The sequence below is a fragment of the Diadema setosum genome, chromosome 4 (assembly GCF_964275005.1).
Source record: "Diadema setosum chromosome 4, eeDiaSeto1, whole genome shotgun sequence".
In the NCBI taxonomy this organism is placed as follows: Eukaryota; Metazoa; Echinodermata; class Echinoidea; order Diadematoida; family Diadematidae; genus Diadema; species Diadema setosum.
This window is the reverse complement of record NC_092688.1, coordinates 31,464,586-31,481,676: the sequence shown is the minus strand read 5'-3', so window position 1 is coordinate 31,481,676 and position 17,091 is coordinate 31,464,586. Positions and strand designations below refer to the sequence as shown.

Genomic DNA, 17,091 nt, shown 5'->3' with positions numbered 1-17,091 from the left:
ACGCTCTGTAGTACTGTACAAATGATTCACACTTTTGTTACTTGGGATGACACCCACGCATGACGATGAGTCGTTGTGTCTCGATCTTTACACTGTACTACTTGCGTTACAAGCTGGCGCTGTGCATGCAGGAGCCGTCGTACGACGTACACTGGCGAACAAACGGTGATGCACTGTGTGTGCGATGCGATGGTAATGCAGTTTGGGAGCTTGGTGCACAGCGCTTGCACTGTACTGCGGTTCTGACTGGCAACGTATCTTTTCACGACACTGCGCTAACCACATACTGTACTCGCAGCTACTACCACTCCATTATCTACATGCAGCCAGCTAGCCAGCAGCTCGCGCAAGTAGCAAGGTGCATCGACTATCCATAGCCTATGAATGACATGTTGCTGGCTGTGAAGACATCAGCCACCTTTTTATCTTCGGAGTGACTATAAAAGTGGTATGATGGCTTGCGATGTGTAATCATTGGACTTCTGCTATGTTCGTTTTCTCCATCGGCATACATGTGGCTTAATTGGATATCTTACTGCCCAATCGCTCACTTTTGAGGAATTTATAATGTCTACGGAGTGCCTAAAGGCCCTGGAAGATATCCAGTCCGTCATAGATGGGCGAATCGACTATTTGAATGGCCTACGAAAACTCCCTTCAAGCGACCTCACGCAGAGTGAAATGAGTCAAGTCGAAGTAAGTCAGTGTGTGTCTTATAAATGATCTGACTTGTCTGGTTGTCTCTTAAAGGCTATGTGAATTGTGATATTTTACTTTTGTCGGCAGCACAATATGGTTCCAAGTCATGCAAGATGGACAAGGTATTCACGCATCTTCAGGATCCAAGAAGAGCACGTAATTAAGCCAAGAAATACCGTATGCTTGTGTGATCTTGTCACGGGACCTTTTCATGACCTTTCCAATTTCTCTCATGAGAACCCCATTTTACCAGTGGTAGGCTGCGGATCCGATGTGTGTTGCTTGCATGTTGCCACCATCTACATTGTAGTAGAAAGTCTATTCGGTTAGATAGGAATTAGGATGAAGCGTGTGCCGTGTTGGTATTGTCATTGACAAGGATTAGGTTTAGATTTATGGAAGTCAATTGTTAATTGCAATCATTTAGATGGTTTAGTCTTGATATGCAAACTTTGCCATTTGGCTCATGTGAAGTTACTGTGCAAAAAAAAAACAATAACAAAAAATGTGTGAAAAAGTATTTGAAGATCTCCTGAATGAATATTATGACAGTAGAATGCCTATAAAGGTCACAAATACATGCTCTTCTCTGAGTAGACAGAAAGATCCGTCTGTCCGGAGGACTCCTTTATATTTTGCCATTAACGCTGTCCTGGGATCCGTGAAGCCAGACGCAGTCTCCGCGGAACATTCCCCGACGGACAGATACAGACCGATCTTTCGGTCAATTCTCTGAGGTACAGCCATATAGATCCTAAGCACATATTCTTTCACCATCCAGCTACACAGATGTGATGTGACTGTAGCTGTATGACGTACATGTAGTATGTACTCTATGGCCCATATATTAGCTGGATTGGGACATGACACAGCCGCATCAGCACGCAATACCGGTATATGCCTAGAGTCCTACATTACACACCACAGTCACCCAGGGAGATGATGACTCCTCCCTGCATCACCAAGAAAATAATCTCATTTTTCACACAAGTTTATATTTCTGGACCACTTTATTATTTTTTCAGAATGATTTCCCCACTTTTTTCTCATCTTGTCACAGATGTCCTGATCATATCGGACGGTAGGTTTTTTTTTTTTTTTTTCATTATAATTTGAGCAGAAACTACATTTGTATTTCTTTTATAGACCCTACAGCATTGAGGCCCCGTTCGAGCTTTAAAAGAAACCAAAGCGAACTAAAGCAAATCATTGGCCTACTATTACTGCACCATATCATGCCTGATTTGGAGTGTTTATGCGCTCTGCGGAGATGGCGTAGGCCTATCTCATGAGTTATTTTGAGAGGTGGTCACACGTTTGTGTACACCGTGTAGCAACAGGGTCATATGGCACCTGGCACTTTTTCGCTACTTACCAAGTGTCCCAAACAAAGAGAATCAACTCAAAATAAATGATTACCGACCTACACACGTAGTAGTAGTAGTAGCCATGATAAAAATCGCGAGCATACATGCTCGGGCAGGATTCTAACCCAAGACCTCCTGATCTCTGGACAGGCAGAGGTCTGTCCAGAGATTTACAATGTACATGTATGTATGTCGATATGTAGGGCAGTGTGTTAATCGGTGACAATAAAAACAACTTAACAATCTTCTCATGCCAACTTCGGGTACAACTGTGGTAACTTTTGGAGCACATCAGGAAGTGGTCCACTTTTGGCTCGGTATACAGAGTAGTGTACTATGGTACAGTGGGAGCTTTCGAGTGCTCCTCTGGTACTGGTACGGTATGGAAACTGACATTTTTTTTTTTTTTTTACAAACTTGCTCCATTCTGTAGTAAAATGTACATACCGGTATATAAAAATGTAAGTTTGTATAGATTGTAGCAGTTGATGCATTGAAACTGTCATCACACAGCTGTGTACAACTCAAATGGACAAGGGATATGGAGCGGAGGAGGGACAATGTCTGCAAAGTTTTCTTCCATTCAGTAGACGTGTCACATGATCTTTGACCTTTACATGTATTTCAGTCATCTTGAATCTACACTGGAGGAATAAATTGTCTTTAATTGTGTGTTTTTTAGTTGCTGCTGTTTTGTAGAGGATATGTACAAGATGGCCATAGCAGGTGAAGTGTTTTAAACATGGACAAGAAATGAAAGTTAAAAAGTAAATTGACTCACATTTTCAATGCATGCATTGATGTGTGCCTTTGTATGTATATGAATAATCTACAGCTTTGTCCTTTTCAAAATCAAGTAAAAACTACAAATGTATGATTTGTTGAGACTACTGCAATTAAATGATGGTGTTGATAAACATTGAAATGCCGATTCTCAGCAAGTTTAAATTCACAGCGATCTTTCAGTGAAGGTACTACATACACTGTACATTGTAGTCTCTAGTGTTTTTGCATCATTGTCATTGTTATTATTATTGTTGGATAGAAATTCAGAGTCCTCGAACAATGAAAGAGGGAAAATTGCCAAGAAAATGTCAGTTTTTGACAGTTGGCTAACACAGCAAGGTAGATGCAAAGTGAAAATGTTATGGGCAGCATACTTCTTTTATGTTACTGCAGGAAATGCATGGTGAGTGTTGAAAAGGCAATACCTGAATGTGGCGTAAAAGTCATAAGAACAGCTGATTCCTGTCATATTAAACTCATACATTGCAGATAGTCTTGTACATTTGTATATAAAAGGAACCAAGCTGAAGTCAGCATGTTGTCTTTCAGACCAGAATTTTGTGGTATGCCCATCAAGTACATGTAATTGTAGAACAGTACAGTTCATTGTCTTCGATCAGGAACTGTACTATTGTAGATCTGTTACATTTAAAGACATTTTCCAGCTCTTCAAGCTACACCATACAGTGTAAAATCTTTTCGCAAACTGTTTTCTTCATCTTCAGTTTGAACATCTAGACTTGAACTTTCATTTGATACAATAATCTATCTACAAGTGTATCTTATAGTATAGTATGCTGATAGACATTGCTTCATTTTCTTTTTCTTTTTTCATTTTCATAGAATAAATGATCATGTATAAATATTGACCTCTCTTCTTGGATTCATCCAGTGTCATAAACCAGGATCCTGTAGTGATTAAAGGTACATGTACTGTATTATAATATTTGGTTACAAACAATGGTAGACTGTGGCATCAAGCCGAAATCGTGAGAGCTCATTGTCTGTTACTGCAGTGGGTTTTATAGTTGCTTCTAAGTTTCCATTGTATAAAGTCTGTATAAGGCAAGAGTAACCTTGAAAACAGGTCATACAAATGTAGGTCTCAGAGTTCGTGAACTTGGCAGTATAATTTACGGTAAGCATTAACTGGAACTGTAACTTCTCTCACCAAGTCATTATTTTTATTTGCAAAAGCCTCATAATTTTAGTTACAAGTTGATGAAAAGGTTGAATCTAAAAAAGATATTGTTGAACTTCTTTCATGTTAGCTGTAGGTGCAGATTCACATAAACCATTATTTTGGTTGAAAAATACTTTGTAGGTCAAAACAGTTGAACAAGCACGTGCATCATATTACACGCGTACAAATGTATGTCAATACCGAGAGTTATGAATTCAATATCAATAAGGATAAGACAAGGTATGATATTGATTAAACTTGGGTTGGCATACTGTAAACATTAATTTCTGGTATGTTCTGTTTTTCTCTCCCAGATTTTGATTGGATGAGTTCACATTATAAGGCAAACCAACTGTACAATGTAGTCTACAGAAAGTCCCTTTATTCTTTTATTTCTTCTCTGTAGGTTTACTCCACTAGTGATATAAGAATACATGTAACATTAATTGTAATTCCTCATTATCCCTCTGTGGCACACACAAAAATGAGTTGTTTCGCACTGCATTTCCTTCCATTCCAGACCCTTTGTTAAAAGTTCTTATATCAAATTTGAAGCCTGGCTTCTCTCTCACAATACTGTTTTTACTCTAAACGAGATAGTAATTTATGTGTATAGATGGGAAAGAAAAAAGATAAACATGGCATCCGAATTGGTTTCAGTCTGTATTTTGTTTGAACTGTAAATCACACTCATAATACTTACTGTAGCTGGTCCCAGACAGCGAAGTTTGTGTTGACAATCAAGAATGTAATACAAAACCAAGTCTTCATTTCATTTCATGTAATCTGCCACCACCCCTATGACTGAACTTTTTTTGAGAATTGACAATTGCTTCATTAATGTTATTTATGCTCTGAAATAGTGGTTTTGGTAAGACTGATGTTACTGTATGGAGAATGCAAGGGAGCTTTTTTCCTTGTCTGTGTGTGTTGGGGGGGGGGGGGAGGTTAGTGACAAACAGAGGACATTGCCCTTATTTCACTGCTATCAAACTTTCACATCTTCACCGAGCTTGCTAAACAGTCACAATAAATGGCGTACATTGTACCTTGTTCCGAGTGCAAACTCAAGACTATCCTACCGTATTCAAACGCTGGAGCCATTTTGATTTACAGAATACAATGTGCAATATGCTGTATACATCTTTTTAGTATGATATTTCACAGATAGGAACTTAGAAAACTACATGTAAGTACTTGCCTTTGTATGCCACAAGAATATGGCAGTCATCTGTTGTACACTGTAAGTTGTAAGGTGACGTTATTGTACATGTACAGTTTCAGTACTGGAGTATACAGTGAGTATGAACAAAGACAGGTGAACACGTAAATAATGCACATCTTCATGAACATTCTGTGTGTCAAGAGTCAATATCAGACACTTCTCCATTGTGTATGTGTTTTGTTGTTGTTGTTTTTTTTCTGATATCTACTAATATGCAATGTTTAAAGAACTGTGTGATTCACCCCAGAGAGATTCACATCACAATGTTTCCATGCACCACAAATGATTGAAACAGAGTGCAAGCCTCCACTTTTCAGTCCTTATTTATTGAGCCAGGACCACTAAGCATCATATTTGGGCAAGGTTTATGCCAATTGATGCATTGTACAAAACTCCTGCCCCACAAATAATGTCATGAAGGTTAAAACATCAGAATAACATTACCAAATTATCACAACTGCACAAGATGGCATTTACAGGTGTCTACATTTTTTTTTTTTTTCTGAGTGACAATAATTGCAGTCATTACAGCAAAAACAGGATGATAGTACAGTGTAGTTACCTGGTTGTTTCATACATGTACAGTAGCTACTGTCACAGTAACTGCAATTATTGATAGGTTGTAATTGTGATGAGTGACTTTTTATTAGCCACAGTAGTTTGATTTCCATGACAAAACCAAACAAATAAGCTTTTATGTACATGTAGATGGCATGCAGTCAGGTTGTCATTCAAAGCAATTATACATTTTACATAAACAATTACCGAGGTGAACCAGTATCTAACTTCAAATTAAGGGCTTGGGGGTTATTTGAGATCTCTGCTTATTATTGTACACTTCATTCAAGAAAAGGTGTTCCCTCTTGTATAGAGTGTGTCATGGAATGAATAATGTACTTTTGTGGTAGTGTTCTTCTTTCTAAGTCTAAACTTATACAGAAAATGAAAATAGAAATAAGACTTTCAAAAGGGAGAATTGCACAGAGAGACCAAAGATATGAGTTTGTGAATTCACTGTAGTCCTACATACTGATACTGATGTATGCCCCGACACAAATGCTAACTTGGCTGGCTAATGAGGAAAGAGTGATGAAACAGGGAAATGTTATCTTTGTCAACATAATGGGTTGAGGTATCAGATACACATATAGTACAGGGCCTACTTGTAGATTTCATCTTACTTGATGTTGTTAATAATGACTTACATTTTGTATATTTATGTAGGGCCTAATCCCTAACATGAATAATGGTGTACAGTGTAGTTTCTGATGACTGTATACAGTAAAGTGATGGCTATGAAAAGGCTATTTTTTGCAAAATCCATAATTTGCAGTTGACTGTATTTCACCCTCCTCTCACCCCCCCCCCCCCACCTTGTCACTGAGAGTCACTCTGTATTGATATCAAGATAAAGACTGATGATTATTCGTCTGAAATTTATCTAGAGCTGTGAGTAGTTGGGTTGGGTAAGCTGTTTGTCAGGTGGCATTCATATTGCCCTGCTGTGCATGCAGTACCGTGTACTCAACAGTGCCCCTGAGTGGAGAATGTAGGTTGGGTGGAAGGGTGGCCTGTGTCACAGCATTATGCCCGTACTGTGCACTAAACTGGGCTCAGCCTGTATGTCTACCAAACCAGGAAGTGAGAGCAGTAACCTCCTCTTGCCAATCAGGCTCAATTATCAGCTCTCCAGCCAGCACCTTCCTGTGTGCTCTAAGGGCTGGCTGATACACGCCTGCACCGAGCTTGTCACATGGTCGCACACCTCACTCGTTAAGTCATTTTCATACAGAATAGTTGGTAATAAAATTATGTTTTATGTGTTTAGCCACAGTAGGCTGAAATATTCTGCTGTGTATATATTTCATTTCATAATAATTTCATGCATTAAAATCTATTTTTGTAATTTTTTGTTTAACTGGGGGATGTCATAAAAGGAAAACAGTGGTACATGTACAAAGATTAAAGAAATTGTCTAAGTGTGAACTATTTAAATAACAGTGCTCCAGATATGAAAATATTATGATTGATGATGATTGCTTACTTTAATTGTCCACAATAGAAATTCTGTGTTCATTGGATGGTTCAACAAAATAAACATTAAATACATTACAAGTACACCAGAGACATGTCGCAGAGTGCAAATGAACTAACTCATAACCAAGTGTATTAGCATACAGTATCGCATACACCAACAATATGATACTGTACATTAACCCGATGTTTACAACTACATTGTATTAAACAGAAACTATCTACATACAACTGTACTTTTATATAGTTATTCAACTCATAATGCGAGCTAAAATGAGCTAAAATGAGCATGTGAATGGTGCATCAAATAAAAGGGAAAATCGGGAGAATGTCGCCTCACAAACAGCATAAATGTGTTTCAATAGAATTATTATAACCGTGTATAATGGGCTTTAAAGTTTGTGGAGCATGATTGATGTAGAGGTGGAGATCGGGAGTTGCTTGTATGAGGGTTCTAATCGATCATAAATCTCTAATGTTTTATGAAACACTTCAAAGTACAAAATAGTCTTTAGAATTTAACCAGACAAAAGCTTAATTGTCTCTGTATAAAATCACAGGCATGTTGTTAGGTAACCATGGACTACATAGTATACAAAAGAAGGGAACAATGATTTTGATGGACAGCTACATGTACATTGTAGTCTAACCAGTTTGGAGATTCAACATCCATGGACTTGAGCCTATCTTGAAATGTGATGCTATTTGTTTTATAGCTAGGTCATGTACAGTGCACACACAATGTACATACACATTAAAGGGGGTGTACAGTTCTAATTGAGGTGAGGATTTAGCTTTTAACGTTTTGTGAGATACATTGTATTCAGAAACCACTCTATGAGATGTCAAAGAACATGCAATTCTAAGGGGTATCAAAAGTTTATTTGATGGAAATCGGTTTTGAGATGGCATATACCTACATCCAAAAACAATGTGAAACAAAGAGATCCTAACAAAAGGGTGGCCTGTCACCTTTTATTATTATAACTTTTTTGGATATCTCAGCCATTTGAAAACCTATTTTCATCAAATAAACGTTGAATCCTTCTTAAAATTACATGCTCTTTCATATTTCATAAGAGGTTTCTCATTATCTCACATAGGAATGTTCAAAACATGACTCCCCATCTCAACCAGTACTGTACAGTCCCTTTAAAGAAGCAATAAAGTGTACAGTATTAAGAGAAAATGAGTACATGATGTGTTCTGTCCTGTTTTGCAACCAAAATGAAAGAAAATGATATAGTATACTTTATCCTCGGTGGTGATGACCTGTTGGGTACACTCCACTGAAAGATTACCACTCAAACATCATTCAGGGCTATGAAGATAATAAAATGTGCAAGATTAACAGCCACACTTGGAAATGAGAACTAAGTTGATATGGGGATGGATGATTCATGAGTGATATGCAAAGCATTTCCAGAAATTGTACTCAGCTTTATGCTTGTTGTATTTGCTTGCTTTATCACATTCCGATGTCTTGGTACACAAACTTCTAGTCATACAGTTGTAGTTTTAGCAAGGAGGTTCAAGAGATTGAGTAATAAAAGTTTTATTTTCTTTGATCCTATGTTTAATGCCGCAACTAAGAAATATTCGAAGTATGTTCTAAACTGGAGCTACCCACAGATAAAAAGACAGTTGATTCAGGTGTCATTGCATCATGACTTGTCACTCTCTGAGGAAGATATGTCTGTATGATGGTAATTACTTTTTGCTGTCCTTCTTATAAAACATGAGCGGTACATAAAGTTACAGACAGGGATGTGTGAAAAAAAAAATGTGCAAAAATTGATGAAATAAGAATTTAGATTACCGTACTCGACTTTACATGTCTTTACACTAATCTAACATATAAATGTATTAATAACTTTACTTGAAGATTATACCATATCAATCGGTTTCATTTGTCGGAAATGATCGGAAATTGATGATAAAAAAAGGCTTTCCATTAAGAGTACAATTTCAAATATTTTCACAACATACAACTTAGATTTACGCTTTTGGGCATAATCCTGGACAGGATTTACTTTCTTTTTCTTATGCCTTTAAATACATGTGTAGGTGAAATTTGATTTCCTTTAATACAAAAACAAGCAAAATATAGCTGACATTATGTTAGCGTCCCAAATGAATCATCAGATTGCTCAGAAAGACTGTGGCATCGAACCCCGATCATCAAAGGCACAAATGCACCTGTGGAGTTCTTTGGACGTCAATAGAAAACTGACAGCTGTTTGAATGTTTACAGCCAGTTAGAACTCAATCTCTTAAACCCCCTTGGTTTTAGGCATGCTTGTTGTGTTACTTGCAATACAGTGAACATTGTTAGTCAGATTTTATGCATGCTTTTTTTGTCAAAAGTTGCCGGTTGACAACAACAAAGCGTGCCAGAGGCTTGCCCTACCTTGCAACAACTAAGTGAATTCCTACCTACAGGTGAATAAAATGCTCCTTTACGAGGCTGTAGGGAAAAAAAAAAAAGAAACATCCATAGATTGTAATACAGTACATTACAGAAATGGTCTGTTGTAAAGGTCGATAGTCATGATCTTGCCGTATTGATGGCTTGTATTCATGACCAGTGTTGGCTTTGTGAGCCTCGACTGTTTATCAGTCAGCATTGACAAAGGACTGGCAGGAGACGTCAACAAGAACCCAAATAGAATGCACATGAACGCTCATGCTAGTGCTATTTTGATATATTCATTGCATTGGTATGCGAGTTATGCAGAGCTCACAAACATGTATTGATCTGAGATCACTTTTGTAGCTGAAGCAGTGGTTGCTGGTGAGAAGGGTAGCACAGTACTTTCAGTTTAATTGTCAAACTTGCGTGTGAACTCCCAACTTCATCCAGGGCAGCTGAACATGATGGTACTCTAAAATAGCATACAGTGTACCGGTAACTAACATATTGTACATGTACATTGTAGATTGCAAGATATCAACATTTATAAGCCGGTATGAACAGAAGAATTGCAATGGCCTTGTAGACTTCATTGGCAGAAAATGAGACATGAATACAAAGCATTGTATCTGACCTCATCTGAACCTTTGATACACTTTGCAGAAATATCATTTCAAGGTGGTCAATGGTTAGACGCTTGTATACAATAAGAAGAATTGAGTGGCTGAAACTGAATGGGAAAATGAAAAACATTTTCAGTGGCATTATGTGGTGTCCTGTACCTACTCAAAATTGCCTTGAATTTGAAAATGTATCAAGTCAGGTACATGAATACATGTATGTCAACAAGTTGTGGTTCTAGTGTGTAGGTATGGAGGGGGAAAGAAAAATGCAGCCAAGGATAGAATAGAATAGAGAGACAGGCAACATTATGCCAAGTGAAAGACTACAATGTACGTAAATGACCAATAAAGAAGCGGTGGCACTGTTGCTGAGCCTACCAGAGTGAATGTGAATAGACTAGTAACGAGGTGAAATACAGTGAGTCACGATGAATCGGCCCAGTGTTTACCTCTGTACGCAATCACCCTGTGCGCACAAGAAAACACAATGACATCAGGCATTAGGCCCTCGTATTGTGCTCATGTCTGTCGCTTACACTCGGCGATGCAGTATGCGGTATTGCAATACGGTCATGTGGGTTTGAGTGGCGCTGCTGGCTTGCGGAGTTGGTATTTAAAAACTCCCAATGTGCCCATATAACTGTGCTCTTGCGTGTGTGTATGTGTGTATCTGTGTGTTTGTGTACAGGCAGTAGCACCACTGTAGCCACTGTAGCTACATGTATAGCTCCAACTTTGATGTATTATACTCGTATGCCAGTAGCCCCTGGGAAATGCAAGACTGCCAGTGCCCCTAGCACGCAATTCATAATGGTAGGCAAAGTCAGCGAGTATATGATGTGATATCTGTATCAGTTCAGGCTGTGACTAAGGGACGAGTCACGGCTAAAAACAGACACTCCAACCTGCCTGCCTGTATATCATGTGCCGACATTACACCACCACTTCTTGTGGCCTTGGAAGGCTGTGCCAGTGAATACTAGCACCTCTAAATTATTGGTCATGCTGATGCCACCCCAAAAGGGCACCCAAATGAGCTGCCAACAGCCTGAAATATACTTCAACTCTGGTTATCCAGTGTGTTCTCAATCAAAATTTCAAACCTACACTATAATTTTGATAATTTGGATATCAGGTGTGTTTGTGGCATACGTGTACACATTGTATCTCAGTGTTTTATAAAGGAGATACCTGGGTACATAGGCCTACATGTACAGTGTGCCAAGACTTGCTTGTTCCTTGTACAATTTATGAAATTATGTTTCTTTGGGAATGGTACTCTGAAATCATAATTTTGTGATTATTTCATTGTGTCCCTAATTATAATCTAAAGTGTTAACACTAGAGGGGATTTGTGGGTTGGAAAGACATTACATGAGTCACTGCAAATATGCCTGTTTGGAGAGCAGGTTTTGTCCACAGATACACATTGTATCATGTTTGCCTTTATATGTGCAGTACCTTTATGTATATTGCACAAGTACTTGCAAAATTTTGTGATACACTATACTTCTCAAAATTTCCTTTCCTTTTCCTTTTGTTGTCAAAAAACCCCCCCTCAAAACTGACAAATATTGCTCCTGATATAATTAATGCAGACGAGGCAAAACGTGCAAACATGTACAATGTACCTGAATATTACAATATTCATATCATTAACAAGTGGATTCAGCTACACCTTGGGAATTCTGCATTCTTTCAGGCATACCGCAGTGCACCCACGGTCTGCTCTTCTACAGTGTATAGGCCCTACAACTTGTACATTATCTAGGCACTTTGTCAGGGGGAATGCTGTGATTGCCATGATCTGTATCAGTTGATTCACCCATGTTTGTTTGTGTAATGACCTCTCCATAATATGAAGTCAGTACAAATCACTGCCTACCTATAGCAGATCTGATAGCTGGATAAAGATTAAGAATTCATACATGATGATAAAAATGTAATGATATATTCTTATTCTACTGACGGAGGGCATTCCAAGAAAAAGTGATAGTTGTCGCACCTGGGGATACATATGTATTTTGAATGAGCCATTCCTACATTGTATTACTCGCTATGAAATAGTGAATAGAAGGTTGCAGGGATGTTCATTTGAATGTGTGAAGTCAGTTTCCTGTATTCATCCACTTTTCTATGGTATTCCATTCCATTCCCGTCAAGGATGGCAAGTGCTGGTATTACACTATATGCTGTGATCATTTCCTGCTACCGGTTTAATATCAGTCAGGCTGAAAGTTTGGCCTGGTCTCTCGAAATATACAGAGGGAGCTGTCTTCAAATCAAGGCTGTTGTGATTTTTTTTTTTTTTTTTTATAATTATGTTGAAGGGAAATGCATTTTATTTCGAATTAATGAATGTTCTCTCAGGCTGAAAGAAAACAACAACAACAAAAATTTGTAGAAATCAAGTTCACTTTCGTACATATAGTGCTTTCACACATACTAATGCCAAATGCATTCATCTGGAGGGTAATGGTAAAAATATGCATTTAATGTGATATACGTTGTAAACATGATTATGGATTTTAACCCAGATCAGCAGATATTCAGTCAGCATTTTCAATCAATCCGAAAGAGGAACATCTTAAAAAGTTTATGTGTGCTTTGAAATTTAACTGAATTCAGCATAATGTGATTTTGAATGTTGCATGTGGGGCTATGATTCTGATACACTTTCCATTATTATATGAGCTCATCTACACGAGTTCTTGAAGTTCTGTATTCCATAGGGGTATGTTATTAATGGAAGAAATTTCTGTAATCAGACAGCTGAAAAGATATTACGCTCAGTGTGTGTTGCCTTTGATTCTACTACAGTTTGTCAGTAGTGATGAGATACTGTACAATCAAAGTCTGGAAAGTTGTAGACTATGTTCTCTCCTCGCGGTGTAAACATTCCCATCATAGCAAGCAGGCTGCAAGCATTCAAGCAGGCACACATAATATTTTGAGGCCCCTCCAGTACAGTACTACAATACCAGTATGCCCTGTCATTGCCCACAGCTGTATGCTATGTTTACATACACGTAGGTAGGCACTTAAGTAGCCCTATGTACGTATGTATTCTGTGGCCAAAGACCACAAGCTGTTTACCAGTGTACACGTACATTGGCCCATATATTTGAACAAATTATTTCGCTGCTTTAGCTTTCAGATGTACATTTGTAGTACACTGTATGCAATGTGCTGAGTGGTGTCATGGCTTTAAGTGTAAAGGCATGAAATTCATGGAAGATACATTTGTGAAAAAAAAATGGGGGGGGGGGGAGGAGGGGCTGATGAGCCTAAGTAGATTAACATGGTGGAATATGACAAAGCTGACAATATCTGCTGTTGTTCCAGGGCCTGTTGTAGAGTGAAGTACTGCAGCTACATGTACAGTGTACATGTACACCTTGTAAAACATTACAAAATACATGTGTACAGACAGAGTCTGCCATTGTGTGTAGAATGGTAGTTTCATATGTGATGTATAAACTGTACTATGTGTGTCATTATGACACAGTCAAATCTGATACAAGCAAGCTTTGTTTTGTCACATTATGTGTTTGTTTTTCTCTGCAGTATACAGTACATGTATATAGTTTATTTGTGAGCTGAAAGGGATGGCGGCATATTATTAGTCCTAGTATACATTGCAGCTGGTACTAGTTGTAGATAAAAGTAAAACTAGGTCAAACTGCAATATATGGAATCTACATAAAAACAAAGAACCAAACAGCCTTGAATCGAGTCTATGTGGCCCTAGTCTCTTTTTTTTAATGGGTTACTTATTGTGATGTATGCAGCATGCCCTGTTTGGGACACTGAAAGCAGGGCTGGGTACTCTGGATTGTACACATACCTTGTCCCATATGGCATACGTGGTGCAGGTGCTTGCGCTTGACATTTGTCATTCCATCAGATGCTTGTTACATTTAACAAGGTCACGACCCCTTTTGATGAATCTGCCTCAAAAGACAAGTGTGAAAACTACGGCACCAGAGCATATGGCAAGTGTAGCCAAAAGGAGGGGGGGGGGCATTCACATTTTTTTTTGTTGGACAAAATACTACAGCTAACTGTATTATCAACTTTACTTTGTGCAGGGAGGTGTTACAGAGATGGAGTGGCAACTCTTCGTAATTCATGCAAACACATGTTTGGGTTCAAGGCGTTACAATGGGATGTCTAGCATTCCATTACGCTTTGAAGTCATGCTTGGCACTGCTCTAGTTGCAAGACGAAGTTTGGAGACGAAGAACGCATTTCACCTTTCGTTGAATTACAAGCTTTATTTCACCGCAAAATTTTATATGAAATACTCGAATTGATTAAGAATAGTTTAGGAAAGAATTCAATATTATTAACATGTATTTCTAGTTTCTTCGTAATTCGCAAAACGAAAGGAAATGAAAATTAGGCCCTCTTAAAAACCTAATTTTTTCTATAATGAGCACATTTCCGCATGTTAATTTTTCTATCTTTTGATAAGGGATATTTTGATCTTTCAAATAAATTACTCCGTTGAAGCGTATTCCAGTGTGTTTTTAAACTACATGTATTTGCTGTTAAAATTGTGAGTTTTACACTGCATTTTGATTCGCTGCTCCAATTCAAGGTACACAAATTCATTGTTGCCATCACATTGAAAGAGAGAGCGAATTGCAGTAGGAGCAAATATTTCTAGATGTGAGAGCGCTAGTCCCGATTATTGATGCTCTCTTTTGTCAAAGCACATGGGTAACACCTGTACTTGAATGCATAACTTCTCGGCGGTGCCGCACATGACTTCATAGGAGAGCTTTAGTTGCCTCTCCTTCTCTAGCACCTCCCTGCTATGTGGCTATATGAGATTTTGAATTGAAAAAACAAAATACGAACAACATGTACTGATGTCGTACATGCGTTCTACAACCTCATTAGCGAGCAATACGCCCACCATTTCCACGAAATCGAGCATACACCATAGCCAGTTTTGAATGCTGGATTATTGATGTGGATGGTAGCACAATGGATTCTGATGAAATAAGCAATTTGGATATACTGGCAATAAAGGCCCTTTGGCCTTGTTGACATGCAATTTTAAAGTGCTTCTGCATTTTAGCTGATTAGGAAGACAAAATAAAGTGCTTTGGCTATGTTACGTAGTGGGATTTTTAAAGAAGTGTTTCATAGATTCTTATTACAGAGTGACTCATACCGTAGTGAGTAAGACTTTGCATTGTCCGTCTTATCTTTGCTTGCAAGGAGAAGGTGACATTGTACCTGTTACAATATACCCAGGTAATATGTTGGTACGTTGAAGAAGTGAAATATTTTGTTGTCTTTGTTTCTGCATCCCATTCTTAAGTTTTTAGCTAACTTTTGGAAGAAAAATATTCAACTGAAAAAAAACCCCACAAAATACATTGGAGTTTCATATTACATATGATACAGCTTGTATCCACAATGAGTGCATGCATACATTTATGTGTAAGGTACATTTGTACATTGTGTAATCAGTATTGTATAGTCAGTGCATTGATTGATTTATAGAAAAAACATAGCTTGGAATGCTCTTCTAAGATGATAGAAGTCCAATTTCCTGCTCTTGCTTTGTGCTCTCTTTGACTGTTGATGAGTGAACGTATTAAAGCTGATTTTCTTTCTTTAGCTCATGAAGGCATAATTTACTTCGAAATGTATTGGAGTTTGATTGCCTTTTGTGACTGTTTGCTTCAGGATTTGTTGCCAAACTCAGAGCCTTTGGCCATTGGGGTATGGGCGATAAAGAATTAAAGGGATAGTGTAGTATTTGGTGGAGATGAGGATTGGGCTTTTAACTTTTTGGGTCAGAGCCTTTGGCCATTGGGGTATGGGCGATAAAGAATTAAAGGGATAGTGTAGTATTTGGTGGAGATGAGGATTTGGCTTTTAACTTTTTGCGAGATACCAAGAAACCACTAATGAAATAGTACAGAGCATATCATTCTAAGAGGAATTCAAAGTTTATTTGATGAAAATCGGTTCTGGAATTGCTGAGATATCTCAATCCAAAAACAAAGTAAAACATAATGATTGTAATAAAAGATGGGTCCCACCTTTTATTAGGATTGCTCTGTAAATAGATAATACTCAGCCATTTCAAAACTAATTTTCATCAAATTAATGTTGAATTCTGCTTGGAATTACATGCTCCTTTATATCATATAAGAGATTTCTCATTATCTCACCAAAAAAATGCTGAAAACCTGAAGTTAGTCTCAGCCAAAACTATATGATCCCTTGATGGTGGTGTATTTGAGAAATACACACGTGCATGTAATATCAATGTCATGTGATCTTTGCAGAGGTGTTATAGGCTAAAACTGATATACAGTGTAGGTGCTGAAGCTTTATCTCCTCTGAAATGGGTGATGGGGGAGAAGTACATGTACATTGTATTGTCATAATGTCAAAAGTGCAGGGCAGGGGTGATGTATAGTAATAAGATATCACTTCACATGCTACAATGGTAGATTGTATTTTAGCCAGGTTTTTTGGCAAAGCTCTAAAACCATCAATTGTTCCATTTTTTTGTGACATTTATAGCACACATCAGTGCCAACACAAGGTACTGTAGTATGTCAACCATGCCATACATGTGTATTCTTGGTGAATAATCATGAGACTGGAAATGTCAAATCTCATAGCAAACCTGTGTGAGCTTTATCATTAAAGTATCCCTTTATCTTTAGAGCTACCTGTACACACACCTGTACACTCAACAATCATCTTTGGTTTCCATGACAGATTGC

The 17,091-nt window shown here is 38.0% G+C and overlaps 1 protein-coding gene across 2 annotated transcripts in view; it reads left to right on the top strand.

The window, feature by feature from the left end:
- The first annotated feature begins 303 nt into the window (after positions 1-303).
- Positions 304-17,091, top strand: part of LOC140227133 (kinase suppressor of Ras 2-like) — a 98,386-nt gene continuing 81,598 nt past the window's right edge. For both annotated transcript variants that reach the window (XM_072307567.1, XM_072307566.1), the window contains exon 1: positions 304-696. In XM_072307567.1, the coding sequence (XP_072163668.1) occupies positions 568-696 (129 nt within the window). In that variant the 5' untranslated portion in view covers positions 304-567. The remainder of the gene's footprint in view (positions 697-17,091) is intronic.